The sequence below is a fragment of the Parambassis ranga genome, chromosome 8, assembly GCF_900634625.1.
Source record: "Parambassis ranga chromosome 8, fParRan2.1, whole genome shotgun sequence".
NCBI lineage: Eukaryota > Metazoa > Chordata > Actinopteri > Ambassidae > Parambassis > Parambassis ranga.
The window spans coordinates 7,671,886-7,687,341 of record NC_041029.1 but is presented as its reverse complement, the minus strand read 5'-3'; the positions used below and the strand labels follow the sequence as shown (position 1 = coordinate 7,687,341).

The following is a 15,456-nucleotide window of genomic DNA, read 5'->3' as shown; positions in this document are numbered from 1 at the left end:
CCTGGGGAGCTCGAGAGATGCTACAAAAGATGTATTTAGATCAAATGTAATAATGATATCTCCTCACTTGCATAATTGTTTTTACTGTCACGAAGCTCTTGTGAAATTCTATAAGGGAAAAAGCACAGACAGAATTAAAACGATTTATTCATTAGACTTTCATTCATTTACTACTGCTGTGTGGCTTATAAGTAAAATGGTTTTTTTCTAATACTGCTTAAAACAAAACCGAAGACATATAAGTAGAAATAACACACAAGTTAACACAATATTCAATGATTTTTAGGGGGTCATTGTATAAGATGTTTGTTAAAGGACCAATAAAGCTCTTTTGTTTAATTTGGCGGTTAAATAAGCCTTATTGACGAATGAGCCTGAATTATTATACGTTGTTTAGAATTAAGATTATTGCTTCAATAAAGTAATTTAAAGTAATCCATTACAACTGGTCATTTTGTAAAACAGAAGAAAGAAGCGTAACGAGCCATCTTATTTTTACGGAAACACAAAGCTAAGACAGATAAGAGACCCGCTTACCGCTCTGCGTGCTCCTGTGTTTGCACTGGAGTGTAAATAATTAATACGAACGCTGGCCATTTGTTTTAAAGTCACATTTTCCAGTTTTTATCGTAAAACTAAGAAGAAAGGGGCAGAGTTTTGAATCCCTCGCCCTCTGCTAAAAACAAACTAGCTCGCACTATGGCGGAGGTAGCGTTGCCATGGAGTCAGATGGATGCCTGGAAGGGAAAAAAAAGGACAAACGCGAAAACAAACTTCACGCTAAAACTAATATCGCCTACAGGATAATTTATGTATATAATTTCAGGCAGCTACACGACGTCTTAATGGTTAGATAGACTTGGGATTTCATCCCTTTGAGACAAAAAGCCAGTGTTTTGCTTTATTTCTGTACTAAAATAGATATACTTTGCTGTGTGGGGGGTACTTCTCTACAAATCCTATAAAAACATGCTGTTCAAATAACAGCAAGTCATGAATACATACATTTGACTAGGTTCTGCTGATGTGATGTGCACCTGGATTCACATCTTCTACAATGAAATGATGACAGGGTTAACGTTAACCTAAAAGTCTCTGGGAACAAACCACCCACACTAGACAATCTCTCAACTGCACAACTTTTTATTGAATCAAATGTAGAATTTCCAAAACAGACTCTCTGTCACCCTCAATAGCACAGTGTGAACTGGCCATGGCTTTAAGTTTTAATGTATTACTTCAGCATAACTATTTAACTTATAAATTATTGCATTGCAAGGAATTATAGATTCAAGTGACCACAAACATGGTAGGTACCAAATCAAGCACCAGAGTAGGAAACCCTCTACTAGCACTCCCACAAAACACAAAAATGTAAAAGTTAGATCAATTTACTGAGCTGAGCTTTTCCCACCCTGGTGTTGCAGCACCTTGTGATCACACATTGATCACTCAACCTTCATTACAGGCATATCTTTGACCACATGACAACTACGAAAACACTTACAAAATAAATGAATACGTTTCTGCTAGTTGGTGAAGGGGTGGAGAGAACAGTACTGTTATACATCTACTCTCAAACAAGAGAGCAGGCAGGTAGCTTCGGGCAAAATTGAACGATGGGAAGCAAATAACCAATGCCGGCTACAGAGACTCAGATATTCAGCATCTCTCTTAATTCACGCAGTCTTATAAAGTCAGCCATTTCAGCAGTAAAAACAACCATGACCCTTCAGGACACATCCCACCCCATTTACCACTCCACTCCCAATATATGGACTCATCATTTTATTGAAACACCTTGAAGTACAAAACAAAAATGTTACATGAAACAGTGCCTCCCTACTGTGGCACAAAACCTAAAAAGAAAAATTAAAAAGGAAATAAACAAAGGGGAGGAAGTGAGTTGGGGAGGGTCATCACCACTCATCCCTGATGTTGTGTGGAGCCGCAGTGGTGTGTCTTTGTGAGAGCGAGCCTGCCCCCTGGTGTTGTAGGAGGGCGGTGGTGTTACAGAGTCCCATGTTTGTCAGAGGTAATTCACGTGTCAGCTAATAGGAGCTGGAGGGGTAGCAATGGGGGAGGAAGAGCAACAGTAGCACATAGGAGAAGGGGAAAAGAGGGGGATGGGAGATTTAATGGCCTTCCAGGAGAGAAGGGGAGAGGGCTGCTAGCAGATTCTAGAAGCCGTGGACTTTCAGCTGCTCCTCCGTGGCCAGTTCAATCTTTGAAAATGAAAAAAGATCAATCAAAATCTGGTTCTGTTGTGTAAACAAAAGCATGCAGGGCACAAACTTACATCCATGAGGAACTGCCGGATATTCTTGCGTTGATCACCCTGAAGCTGGATCACTTCACCATACTCCGGATGCTCAATCACTGTCCCATTGCAGGCAAACTTCTGTTGGGCCAAGCAAAGGTTTAGTGTTAAACGGGTATGATTTTTTTCCCCAACAAAAGATCCAAATCTAAACAAAACCATGCCCCACCTTTTTGAAGGCCTTCACTAGCCTCTTCTTATCATAGCCCTCCGCAATGCCCTGGACAGTGGTTAGGGTCTTCCTGCCGTTCCGCTGTTGGATTCTTATGTGGATGGGGTCCTCTGTCCCCACAGGGAGGCGGTCATCACCCTTAGTTGCATCAGCAAAGGGGTCTGGATGGGGGTGGGGAGAATAGACAGCACCATTAAAATAAAACAAACGAGGACCAAATAAAGGCAGTTATTCTGAGCTACATCACGTATATTTTGCTCATTTCCCAAATCGGAGCATGCTAATGAGATTATTCCTGATCTTCTATATTCGTATGGGATCACATTTCAGAACAACTGCGCAGTTGTATGTGCTAAATATACAGCTTAACAGCTCAGTCTGCCACATTAGCCGTTGCTAAGCGGTGCCTTTTGCCAGCCAACAAGAATAACAGCAGAGTCACGGCATAGCGGCTTGTTTTTATTAGGTGAATCAAGCTCTACTGTGGAGGACATTACAAAATTCGAGTGGTGAAAATCATTTACAGCAGCTATACAATGAAATTTTATCTGCTTCTCCGACAATTGTGAAGAAAAAGCTAGCCGGTTAGTAACATTAGCGAATTTCGGGCCTAAAGGCGGCCATTCCGACGGTAGGCCTCTGCTTGTCAACTAAAATCCCCAAATCCATGCGGCCTGATTTGTACATAAATTATTTCCTTGCGATTTACATGTATGTCAGTTTAATCAATATAAAGCCTAAATTGTATATTAAATGCTAAAATACTGTAGAAAAGAAAAGAAAATATCGACGTAAGCAAAAAGCTTAACATTCGCTTCGCCCTTCCCCCACCTTGTGTCAAGGTTCAGTTTGATCAAAAAGACTTACCAAAAGTTTGGAGGTTCTGGATAGAGGACATACGACAAGATATGCTTTCCTTTCGGATAATAACTTGGTTAGTGAGCAGTTCGTTAGCTAACTTTGACTTTATGTCGATTCTGGGTTTCGGCTTTTCAGAGGACGTCGCTCGGCTCGGTTTCAGCGGCTCTAACAAAATGGAGATCTGCGAGTTTGTTGGACTGGAAAACAAGCCTTTATAGCTCCGCCCTGAAAGTGATGTCAGCGCGCCGCTGACGTACGAATGGCGCGTCGCCGACAGGCACGCCTTCATTTCTCAAGCTTACTGGAAGGGTTACGTCGTTATGCCAGAATTTATTTATGCTAAGGTATTATCCTCGCAACAGGAAAATACAAAAACATATGAACGGACCATAGGCGTAGCTGCCAGTATATCAGAGGGGGACGTGCCCCCCCCCCACATTTTAAAATAGCCCGTTTACCCCCCCCTGCATTATGGTATTGTATTGTATTATCTGCATTAAGCAGTTTGGTTCATGGCCCAACAACTTTTTGAAACTCAGGTGATGAGAAGACTGTGTTCAAACAAAATATGCTGATGTTATTTCATTGATGATATATATATTTTAAAGCTCACTTATATTGGTTGTTAATTGAAAAGTAAAGCACAATCTATCTCCATATTTGAGGTTGATACTGAGAGTGAGTCAGAGGCAGGGCCATCATGTAGGGCCAGTGGAGGAAGTTCTATTGCTGAGGTGAGTGATGATGGGGAAACTCAATCAGGTGGACATGAGGGAGATTTGCCAGACTTTTGTCTCTGTAAATGAGAGAAGGCTGCAGATATGGAGGCTTTGTATTATCTGTTGTTGTAGTGTAGTAGCACCAGTATGGCTAACAAAACTGTTGTTTCACTTGGAATTAGTTTCTGTCACCGTGTTTTAAAATCAGCCAATGAGTTTTTGTTGAATCTGTCTCTGAAATAGTCATTAAGCGTTTACTTCTGTAGGTAAAATAGTTTAACAACCACAACCGTTAAAATCCACAGGAAATCGCAACTACTTCATATTATATTATATTTCATAATATACTATAATAAAAAATGTACTTTTTTTCAACCCCCCCCCCCCCACATTTTTAATGCTTCCTATGCCACTGGGTCCGTTACCTTTGAAAACCTGCGTGCTTCAATACACATTTATTCTTTTAAAATGCTGTGATCAAATAAACCAACACAATGATTAAAATCCTTTATGAATAGGAATGTTTTTAAACAATATAACATTGAGTAAAACAAGTCACTAAGTTTCTGATAATAGCAAAAGGAAAAAAAAATCTTGGAAGTCAAACATTAGCAGTAGTAGTTCTCCCTGACCTGATGTCTGAGTTTTAGAATTACTTTTGACGGAGAGGAGGATACTGAGGAAACTCCTCAGTATTCGTAACAACACGACTCACCCCCTGCATGACACACTGTTGTCCTACAGGAGCACATCCAGCGGTAGACTGAGACTACCGAGGAGCAGCACAGAACGCCACAGGAGGTCCTTCCTGCCAGTGGCCATCAGACTGTGTAACTCCTCCCCTTTCTGTAGGGAGAAGCGCTAGATAATCATGTCAGGCATCACTGTCATTCCCTCCACTGGTCTATATTTGTATCCATGCATCATATATTGTGCTCATACTGTGTACTGTACTCTGATTTGGATTATAGTGACACTTATACTCTGTACTTAACTGCATTTAATGTAACTTGATACCTCTGGCACAAGAATTTCCTTTGGGATTTTTGCGAAGTTTTATCTTAACTTATCTTTTACATAACAGATGTTAGGTTACATGTAAAATCAGTTTGACTTCAAATTCATATGCAGACTAAAAAAAAGTGTTTGAGATCATTTGCATGTTTGCATAATACAACTATAATACAAATTCTGTTGTATTTATTTCAATGTGTACAGAGAAGTGAGAGAAGAGACGGTTATGAACAAAACATTGAATCTTTAATGAATATTCGTCAAACTGAATGAGGCTGTCATAACCATACCACTGTTGTCACAGGAGCATTCTGGAGAATACTGGAAACATCCAAGCACTCAGCAGAGCAACACGGCATCGTAACAGCTAACCAGCACAACTCAACTGCTGCACAACTGCGCCAGGTGCACAAAAGAAACACACAGCAGGATTATAAAAATGACACATAACAGTTCAGCAGTGAGACCCTGTAAAATTCAGTTAGAAATGCAAAATAACATTCAACATTCAGGTTAAGATTAACTGACACCCTGAGCCACAGCAATTAAAAAAAAATGTAGGTTAGAGGAATTATTTCAATTAAACAAGACATGCACAACTAAAAAAAACCTGCACAGGGAAATAAAACATTCCTTCATTTTTATGTCACTTTGATTGAAAAAGAAAGTTTACACAAAATGGCATAAAGAAATGGACAGCTGTGCTTATTATGGCTGATTCGAATCTCTACAAGGACACTGATGACACCAGGTAAATACTACAAAGTGAGATCAGTGTGCTAGGTTCTGTTGGGATTGGCTTGGCTTCCTGGCATCATGCATGAATCCGCGTCACCCAGGAGTAAATCTCCAAGGCTAAACTAAAAGCTCACACACAGTTACAATCTTCATGATGGGTTGGAATCAGAAAAGCAATAAAAAAAATCAAAATGTTTGTATTGAAACCTGCGTACTTTATCTAAATGAAATTGTTTTCTGGCACAGTAGTAAGTGACTTTTTTTGCATTAACCATTCTTCTTTTGTGATGCTGCATGTGGCTGGATTTGTGAAAACCACTTATCATGGACCAGTGATGTCAGGATTGGCAAAGTCATGAAGCCTTTTGAAACACACATGACACCACACTTTCAAAACCATAAACAAGTTGTGAAAAAAAGGAAACAAAATCAGAAGACATCAACAAAATGAAAACAGCCTCCCTAAAACTAAATGAATAAAACAAAACAATAAAAGGCAAAATTTTAACCTTTTACATCTGGACACCGTTGCTCACGTGGGTCTGGGATCTTGGAAGTCTTCAACAGAAACTGTTGAAACAAGCAAACATCAGACGAAAAGTTTCACAAACAATTTCAAGCAAATAATTCACTCATGTTTATGTTTTTATAACTAATTATTTGATTACAAGCGAGCATCAACTCCACATGCAATATTGTTGTTGACTGATATTTATCCTTGTCTTCAGTTAACCCTTTGACTGTAACCATGCAGGACACGTCATTTTACTGCACAGCTTAAATATTGCTAATTTCACTGCAAGGTTCAATTGCAGGAAAGTTCAATGACATCTCTCATTAATGCAAGTGACATTTTTGTCCCATATGCCATGAATGTAGTGCTGAAGGTGAACCCATAAGGCGAGAAGATCAGCCAGCTGATTAGCTACTTCTACTAACTCTTTAATCTACTTTTCTCCAGTGCTGTTGTGTTCAGAGTGTTAGGCACTGGGCCAAAAAGTGTCCCATCTGATTACAGCCCTTTCATCCTGTGCATCTTTTAATCCAACACAAATAAGAGAAATCAAACATTGTGGAACTGAAGTGGGAGGTGAGCTGGACAAGTACAGGTGTACCACAACCTGGAGGACAGTTTATGTCCCCTGGTGGTCTGACAGACGTACCTCAATACCAATCACCAACACTGACTGCCTCCACCCTGCTGCTGTTGCACAGAAACCCTCACCAGCTGCGGGCGGCCTTCACCACACACCTTTTAACTGCTCATACTGCCTCAGCTCAGCTCAAACTCCACTTTAGCAAACAGGATGCCGCAGCTTGGGAGGAAGAGAATTCCAGATTTGGTTTACCGTCAGAACTGTTCTTAAACAACATGTAGTGTGCTACTTATATTAATAAGAACACGCTGTAGATGTGATAAATGTTCAAGAGAGGATTGAAGCAAGGCGTCTGGACTTGTAGAGTTTTCTAGAAGACGTTTCGCTGCTCATCCAAGCAGCTTCATCAGTTCTGCTGATGAAGATCCACTCTGATGAAGCTGCTTGGATGAGCAGCGAAACGTCTTCTAGAAAACTCTACAAGTCCAGACGCCTTGCTTCAATCCTCTCTACGTATGATGACCTGGATGACTGAGAATCTTCATCAACATAAATGTTCAAGAGCTTCATTTTTGGATAAAAACACCACTGTTCACCTTTGAAGGCTGTAATGTGTTTGTTGAGCAACTGTTAATATTTAAAAGAAAAGTTGCTGCAGTCCAGATGTTATCTGAACATCAATGTAGCAAATAAAATGGCTTCTAAATCAGATGAACTTACCAGCAGCTGAAGCCATTTTTTTACTTCAACATCTCCCACCCTGTGCCTAAAATGTTTTAAACACAAATGCTTATTGTCTGTGTTGGTGCAGAGTCCACTCACCAGATTCTGATGTGCTGAGCTCTATGGAAAATCACTTCCATTTTCAGCTGCCGACTTGGGCTGACTCTTAGATCTAGACCTGGACTTTCTTTTGGGTGAAGGAGTATGGCTTTTAGACCTTGACTTGGACCGGGACCTGGATCTAGATCTGGAACGAGACTGCGCCTTGGTCTTCTTGTTCCTGGGGGAGCGAGACTTGGACCTGCTGTAGGACCGTGACCTGGATCTGGATCTGGATCTGCTGTAGCGGGGTCGGCTTCGGGAACGAGAGCGGCTCCTGCTGCGGGATCTGCTGGATCTTCTGTGCCTTGGGCTGGGGGAACGGCTGAACACATCCAGTAGGTAAAGTTAATGAATGGGAAAATAAAAGCTGGCACAGAAATTAGGACATGAACAATAAAATCAATACAACTCGATAGTGTATGTAATCATTTATGATTATGTTTTGTATCACTAGAATTCAGAGTGGATCGTAGCAGTTTGTACTTTTGCTCTATGAAACGTGTATCGATCAGTGGGAGTAAAGGCGAACAGCGGATCAGGTTTAGGCTTGGGCTACCACTGTTTTTACCTTCTGCTTCGGCGTCCATGCCCGCTGTGCTTGCGCGTCGGACCTCCTCTCCGTCCCCCACCGTGATGTGAATCGGGGGGCCTGCCGTACCGGGCCATCTGTACCCGCAGCTCCCGTCCATCCAACAGCGCACCGTCCATGGCGTCCATTGCATCCTCGGCGTCCCGTTTGTCGTGGAACCGAACAAACGCGAAGCCCCGGCTTTCTTTGGTGTAGGGGTCTCGGGGTATGTAGACATCCCCCACCCGGCCATACTTCTCGAAAACACGTCTGAGGTTCTCGGGCGATGTGCGGTATGTTAGGTTGTCCACTTTAAGGGAAGTCATCCCATCAACGTCTGGCGGAGGCCTACCGTAACTCATTGTGATATCCAGGCAGCCTTTCTTAAAACAGTTTCTAGATTGTACAAAGAGCCAAACTATGTGTAAAACGTCCACGCAAAGACAGTAGTGTAATTTAGAATTAAACACGACTTCTTGTGGAGGTTTGGGACCACACAGTTACTATATAAAACACTTTTCAAGCAACTTCTTACGCGACACCATTCCTCAAGTCAGCCATGAAAATTTCTTCTACGATAGAAAATAGGCGGTGCCCGCAGCTCTAGCGCCCCCTTGTGGAATAACCTTTATTTGATTATCTTAATTTAAACACCAAAACACGTCAACAATACACATAATACTGTCATTTTTTGATAATACGTATCCCCAAACACAGCATTTAGTCACAGCATTTATTGCATGGTAATGTCTTTTTGCATGTTGTTTTATTCTTGGTCGTCATCGGACGTTTTTAGCTAGTTAGCTTTCTTGCTAGCTGTAGCATTAATGTAGCATGGCGTTAATACCAGTCACATTGCTGCTCTGTGTTTTAAATCTTTTAATATTCATTTAATTATCAAAAACAATGGTCTATAATTAGTTTCAGTTGTGACTATATTTGAATCGAGTGCATTAAAGTGGAATCGATGTAAAAACAACTGGATTGGGTTAAGCTGTAAGGTTAGCGAGGACTTCACTAACCTTCCTAAGCGTTTGCAAATCAAAGTAGCTCATGCTAACGCTAGCTAGTCAGCTGATTCACTCACATGACAGCCTTTCCTTGTCTCTGGGAAATCCTGTCCGGCGATGCGGTGAGAGTACTCAGCAGAATTTTACACGACGGAAACAATATGTTAAAGTTAGTCTAGGCGCTATATTGAGAATACACATGGCTAATAACACCGGACTTCACGCAAAGAGCGAACTATGTCACTAAAGACACCCTGAGTTGGCAGTAAGAGGAGCCAAAGTGTTAGCTAAACGAGTTCGGCACATTGGTAAGTTGTTTATTGTTGTTTGTTGTGTTACAGTTGTTTTGTAAACTTATACATACGAGAATACAGCTTTGCTTCTTGTAATCGGCTGCGGTGTTATTTCTGCTGTTAAGAAACTAACACCCGGACAAACACCTCTCAAATATGACCTGCTCTGTCAGGTATAGTTATATGACATGATATTCAGGCCTGAAGTAATTCAGACAACATATTCGACATGTACCCACCAACATTTCTAGACCACAGACCACGATACATTAAAATGTGTGATTTTTATGTGTACTTCCTGTCTGTTTATTCCCAGGTGTGTTCATCCTGCTGTGGATTATTCTTGTTTTGACTTCCTCAAGGAATTTAAACCTCTTCCGCAATGGGTCCAGAAGGGAAAAGGCTTTTGAATATCGTTATCCTCGGCTTCGGCTTTATGTTCATGTTTACTGCTTTTCAGACATGTGGCAATATAGAGGTATTTGGAATTTGATGTTATACAATCCAGATTGACTTCTAATATCTCTGAATTTTTAACAGAAATGTACGTTTTGTTTTATTAACAGCAAACTGTCATTAAGAGCTTCAACAGCACTGAGTTCCATGGGAGCGGGTACACAAGGTAAACTTGCTTCACAGACCTGGTGGCACTTTCTGTAATCAAATCAGTTGCACTCAGAAATCCGTGAGGGATAATTGAGTTTTAGATAAACCATGTTAAGGAACCTTCTTTACACACTCCAGTCAGGATTTCTAGAAATATTCAGCTATGGAAAACACTAACAACGTTTCCTCTTGCCTGCATAGTGTTCACACTGTGTGTTACTGTTACTTGCAGCATGGCCATTATCTATGGAGTTTTCTCTGCATCCAACCTGATCGCCCCTTCAGTGGTGACAGTCATTGGGCCTCAGCTCTCCATGTTTTTCAGTGGGCTGTTGTACAGGTAACTCCACACTCAAGGATGTTTTTAAACGTTTCATGCTAAACCTGGTTGTTGATATGCTCTTCCCTTGTTTTCTACAGCGGCTATATCGCTATGTTCATTTACCCATACACCTGGATTTTCTACACAGCGTCTGTATTTGTTGGAATAGGAGCAGCAGGTGAAGGACCTTCATCTAACGAACAGTTTTACTTGGAAGGACCTTTTCTTTTTGCACATATTACATCTGGTTCATTATTGATTTCTAGTGCTGTGGACAGCCCAGGGGAATGTGCTTGCCATCAACTCCACTGACAGTACCATTGGAAGGAACAGTGGCATATTTTGGGCACTATTGCAGTTCAGGTGGGACTTTTCATCCAGCATTTATTAGCTTTTCCCATCCATACTGCTACACTGTGCAAATTCAAATTCAAATTAGGAAAATGTATGTCTAATATATCACCCAGTTTACATTTAACTTGATGTGCCTTATGGTTATTTATTATTTGCCATTTATGTTTTCATTCCACAGCTTGTTCTTTGGAAATCTCTACATATACCTTGCCTGGCACGGACACGTTCACATAACAGGTATGAATCTTGCTGTGTCTTTCCTATACTGTACTTGAGTGTGTTAACTGCTATTCCTAAAATTCACTTCCTGCATCGACTTCTCACAGAAGGTCATTTTAAGCATGTGACTCATGTTGTTTGTTCCAGACAAGGATCGTCAGACTGTGTTCATCTCCCTCACGGTGATCAGCCTGGTCGGTTGCTTCCTCTTCTTCCTGATTCGAAAGCCTGACCCTGAATCTCCTCCTTCTGAGGTGACAGAGTCTCTGCTGCCGGGTGAATCTATAGAGAGCTCCTCAGCTAGGTGAGTGTGTTTTGTAAAATGTGGACCTCTGTCTCTGCATGATGACTTTTAAATAATAAGAAAGGATAAAAAAAATGACTTATTTGGTCAATGTTTGCTAGGGAGTAAGAAAGCCTCTCGCTAACTACCTCCATAGTAGTAACACTGATAAGATGACTCTATACAACTGTTGTGTGACCCATAGGGTATGAGGATTGTGGTTTTGAAGTGGTCTGAAGCTCAGTGTGGGAGCCTCAGCATGTCACCATCTGAGTTCACCTACCGCCTCGTTAAAACAAATATGGGTGGAGCCCTAAGATAGAAATTGCCAGCTGGAGTGGACATTTTGCGGTAAAATATGTAGGGTTTAATACTGAAGGAGGACATAAAAGTGACATGTTTTTTTAAAGAAAATATCTCTGTATTGTGGAAAGAACTCTGGAAAATATTGTTTTAAAAAGACAGATGGGAGTTGTGGTCGTTCCATCCAGAGAAGGAATAATCATCTTTTTAGGATGAGACAGGTGACCTTTAACTGTAAATGCTATCCTTTGTTGTCTTTTCTACATTTCTCTTTAAAACTGCTGTGAAACAGTCACCATGGCAACCAAGACCAGTTTAGGGATGAGCTGGAAGGTGAAAATGCAGCAAGATGTATGAGGCTGTAAAGGAGCTGGAGTGCTTAAGACAAGAAAGATTCATGCAGTTGTATCAGGCACATCAACTTTCCAAACAAGCCCAGTGAATAAACATTTTCCTCTTGCAGCTCTGCTCCACCAAGCCTCTGCTCTCAGGCTCTGGATGCTTTTTGTAAGTTTCCTAAAGTACATTGCAAAATCCTAACCAGACTGGACCTTGTCAACATTAACCTCCATGTTGTGTTTACAGTAAAAGCCTGTAAAATGTTTGTCACCAAAGAAATGCTGCTGCTGAGCGTTTCAATAGGATACACAGGTAGGTGAAATCAGCATCTAAACATTAGAACAAACATGGAGAGCACAAGTGAGTCTTGAGTTCATGCATGCTGGTCTGTCTGTCCTGACAGGCCTGGAGCTCACCTTTTATAGCGGGGTTTATGGGACATGCATCGGCGCCATGACTCGCTTTGGTCAGGATGCAAAGAGTTTAATTGGGATCTCTGGCATTTGCATCGGAGTCGGAGAGATCTTAGGTGAGTTGTCTTTGCCTCTCATTTGTGTTTGTCAGGTGTACGTCATGTAGAAAGAAAGAGGAAACAATGTCAGAAATGTCATATGACTGTCATCACAATAGTTTTCTTTTATTCACTCTTGCTGTGCTCTATCTGACCAGGAGGGGGCGTCTTTGGGATGCTAAACAAAAGCACTCGCTTTGGGAGGAATCCTGTGGTGCTGCTGGGGCTCATCACTCATTTTGTTGCCTTTTACTTGATTTTCCTGAACATTGCCAGTGATGCTCCTCTGGCCCCTGAAGGAGGAACAGATCTGCAGGCCTATATCACCCCCAGGTAAAAAAAACACAAAAGACTGAAAAACTGTTCCTGCTCAGTTTACAGCAGCAATGAGAGGCTTCTCATTATAACTGTGCCAGAGTCTCACCCGTTTTATCCTTTTTTAAATTAAATGTTTGTGTTGTTGTTTAGCATTGGCGTGGCATTGCTCTGTAGCTTCTTGCTCGGTCTGGGAGACAGCTGTTTCAACACGCAGCTGCTCAGCATCATCGGTTTCTTGTTCCGAGACAACAGTGCCCCTGCCTTCGCTGTCTTCAAGTTCATACAGGTGATTAGAAACAGAGCGATTATATTATGAAAAATGACACTAAACAGAAAGCGAGTTTTAACACGTTGCTTTTATTTCCTCTCCAGTCCATCATGGCCGCTCTGGCCTTCTTCTATAGTAACTACCTGCTGTTGCACTGGCAGCTGCTCATCCTAGTCGTGGTGGGTTTTCTGGGCTCAATGAGCTTCTTTGTGGCAGAGTGGGTGGCTGAGTCCAGCAGACGGGCGTCAGACTACGACAGCATCTGATCTGTCTGACGGGGTTGTCGAGGGCACAGTTGGAGGTGTTCTCCAAAGAAGTAAAGAAGAAAAGCCACCCAGGTACAGCAAACGTATCCCAGAGACTGATGCTGTGGTATGTTTGCTTTTTACAGAGCCTGATAGTGATTACACCAGAGCCAAATACTCAATCTGATCTTAACATTATCTGATAAATCTAAAAGGGGGAGGGCTTTATGTGTACACCTGACATACCTCAATTTCTTGGCTGCCCTTCTTTTCTTTATTTTTTTGCACATGATTATGCAATTAATCTAAACATATTCTGAAAAGTCTACAGTCTGAACAGTAATGTAACACAGTAATGCTAGTGGCAGTATGAAGGGAGAAATGAGACTGACTGTACTGCAAATCAGGTTTTAATGTTTTCTGCTGGTGCAGACTTGCAGTAGAAATTTGGTGATATTTTCTATATTTCATCTTTTCAACAAATCCAACAAAAAAGACCCAGCAGTGACCAAATATATCCTAAAATTAAATAAAGCTGCAATGGGTCCAATTCTCCTTCATTATCTTGAACACACACTGCAGTTTGTTTTGACTCACACAAAAACACTATCCTTCTGACACCAGTACTAACTAATCCATTCCTGAAAATAGTTCCTAAGAAATGCTCTGTCCTCTGTAAAACCATTACTTTGATTACAATGTAATACTGTAAGAATATAATTCTTCCTTTTAATGTGCAAGGCACACAGTCACTGTCGGGTCTACATGAAGCAGTTGTGTTGTGTATCCACTGCTATGCTACAGTCACAAGGTAATCACAACTTTAAAATTAACTTAACAACCAATATTCTGAAAGCTAAAGTTTACCAGCCCTCTAGGGCTTGATTGCTCTCATTTAAAGTAATTGAGAACAACGTAATGCAAAGGGAATCATTATACAGACGCTCCATTACTGCTTTTCATTTTTCTTCGAGTGTTAAATCCATTGCAATCTCCTGTGATGCTGTTGTTTTAATGTCAAAGTGCTGCATAACTGGCTCAGTTGTAATTAGGTCCGGATCGTCTTTATTATTATGACTTGTGACTGCATTCCAAGAAAAATCTCATAATTACAGGTAACTGCATGAGCTCAGATGAAATTAACAGAAGTTGTTTGGTTTGTGCCTGAAAGAAGGAAAGAAAAGGCTCCTTTCTTTTCTTTGCTGGCGGTTGTGTTTCACAGCAGAATGTATAGCTGCACTGGCAATAGAGCCTGAGATGTTTGAATGAAAAAAAACAAACAAACACTGTTCACATAATGCAACCTGCCAACATGTAAACACTTGCCTGCCTGAGGCTGTCTCAGTTCTGGAGCTGCATCCTTTGAAGGACATGGTTTTAGAAGGCGTGGCCTTTGCAGGCAAAGGTCCAATGAGCATTGTTAAATAAGACGAGCTGCTTATGCCTAAACTAAACAACTGCAGTGGAGTCTCAGATTTACATTGCATTACATTTAAAGTATGTTGACAGTCAGCCATAAGTTAATGCAAGTTTGTGGAAGGGTTGAAAAGCATCTTAAAGATGAGCCTCACAGAGCTCAGCTCCTCATCTATGTTCTGTATCTTCTTTTATCACCAGTACAAACAGTACAATTTCCCCCATTTTAAACCAACCTGATGCCAAAAGAACACAGTGCTAAATATGGGCCTTAACACACGTTGTCTGTTCTAGACAGCTGTATGTAATGCTGTATTGGGAAAGAGCATCAAGGAGTGACATCGCAGATGCTGAAGTTTATTTTGTTAATGTTTAGACTGTCCAGTTCTGATTTACAATGTTTTATTCTAGTTATTTATTACTAGATTAAAAAAAACAGGGTGGTGGGTTTGCTCAACTTCTGTTTCATGTTGCAACTACAATGGATTTAATCATGAATAATAAGGGAAATGCATGAGTACAATGAGGGTGATTTTATACTTGAATGTAGTAATCGACACCCGGACATCACCATGCTTGTTTTTATTTTCAATAAAATGTTATTTTGAACATGACGTGTTTTTACCTGTGTGACCCAAACATGTTGATGTCGACA

At 41.0% G+C, this 15,456-nt stretch overlaps 3 protein-coding genes across 4 annotated transcripts; 1 reads left to right on the top strand and 2 right to left on the bottom strand.

Moving 5' to 3' along the window:
* Positions 1-1,773: 1,773 nt before the first annotated feature.
* Positions 1,774-3,549, bottom strand: eif1 (eukaryotic translation initiation factor 1). Its single transcript, XM_028412410.1, has 4 exons — positions 3,360-3,549; positions 2,490-2,653; positions 2,300-2,401; positions 1,774-2,225 (listed from the first exon to the last, which is right to left on the bottom strand). Exons 1-4 carry the CDS (start codon positions 3,388-3,390, stop codon positions 2,181-2,183), a joined length of 342 nt encoding a protein of 113 aa, XP_028268211.1. The 5' UTR covers positions 3,391-3,549; the 3' UTR covers positions 1,774-2,180.
* A 1,761-nt stretch (positions 3,550-5,310) lies between these two features.
* srsf2b (serine and arginine rich splicing factor 2b) lies at positions 5,311-8,895 on the bottom strand. 2 transcript variants are annotated; one of them, XR_003671096.1, is made up of 4 exons: positions 8,315-8,895; positions 7,744-8,068; positions 6,988-7,140; positions 5,311-6,394 (listed from the first exon to the last, which is right to left on the bottom strand). XR_003671096.1 is itself a non-coding variant. In XM_028412397.1 (3 exons), exons 1-2 carry the CDS (start codon positions 8,674-8,676, stop codon positions 7,765-7,767), a joined length of 666 nt encoding a protein of 221 aa, XP_028268198.1. In that variant the 5' UTR covers positions 8,677-8,895; the 3' UTR covers positions 5,311-6,394; positions 7,744-7,764. The 2 variants fall into 2 exon arrangements, 1 of the variants encoding a protein (XP_028268198.1); XM_028412397.1 differs by lacking the exon at positions 6,988-7,140.
* Positions 8,896-9,227: 332 nt separating this feature from the next.
* mfsd11 (major facilitator superfamily domain containing 11) lies at positions 9,228-15,415 on the top strand. Its single transcript, XM_028412340.1, has 14 exons — positions 9,228-9,632; positions 9,934-10,095; positions 10,184-10,239; positions 10,456-10,563; positions 10,644-10,723; positions 10,812-10,908; positions 11,078-11,136; positions 11,266-11,422; positions 12,168-12,211; positions 12,290-12,355; positions 12,447-12,572; positions 12,713-12,887; positions 13,023-13,158; positions 13,245-15,415. Exons 2-14 carry the CDS (start codon positions 10,000-10,002, stop codon positions 13,404-13,406), a joined length of 1,362 nt encoding a protein of 453 aa, XP_028268141.1. The 5' UTR covers positions 9,228-9,632; positions 9,934-9,999; the 3' UTR covers positions 13,407-15,415.
* The last annotated feature ends 41 nt before the right edge of the window (positions 15,416-15,456 follow it).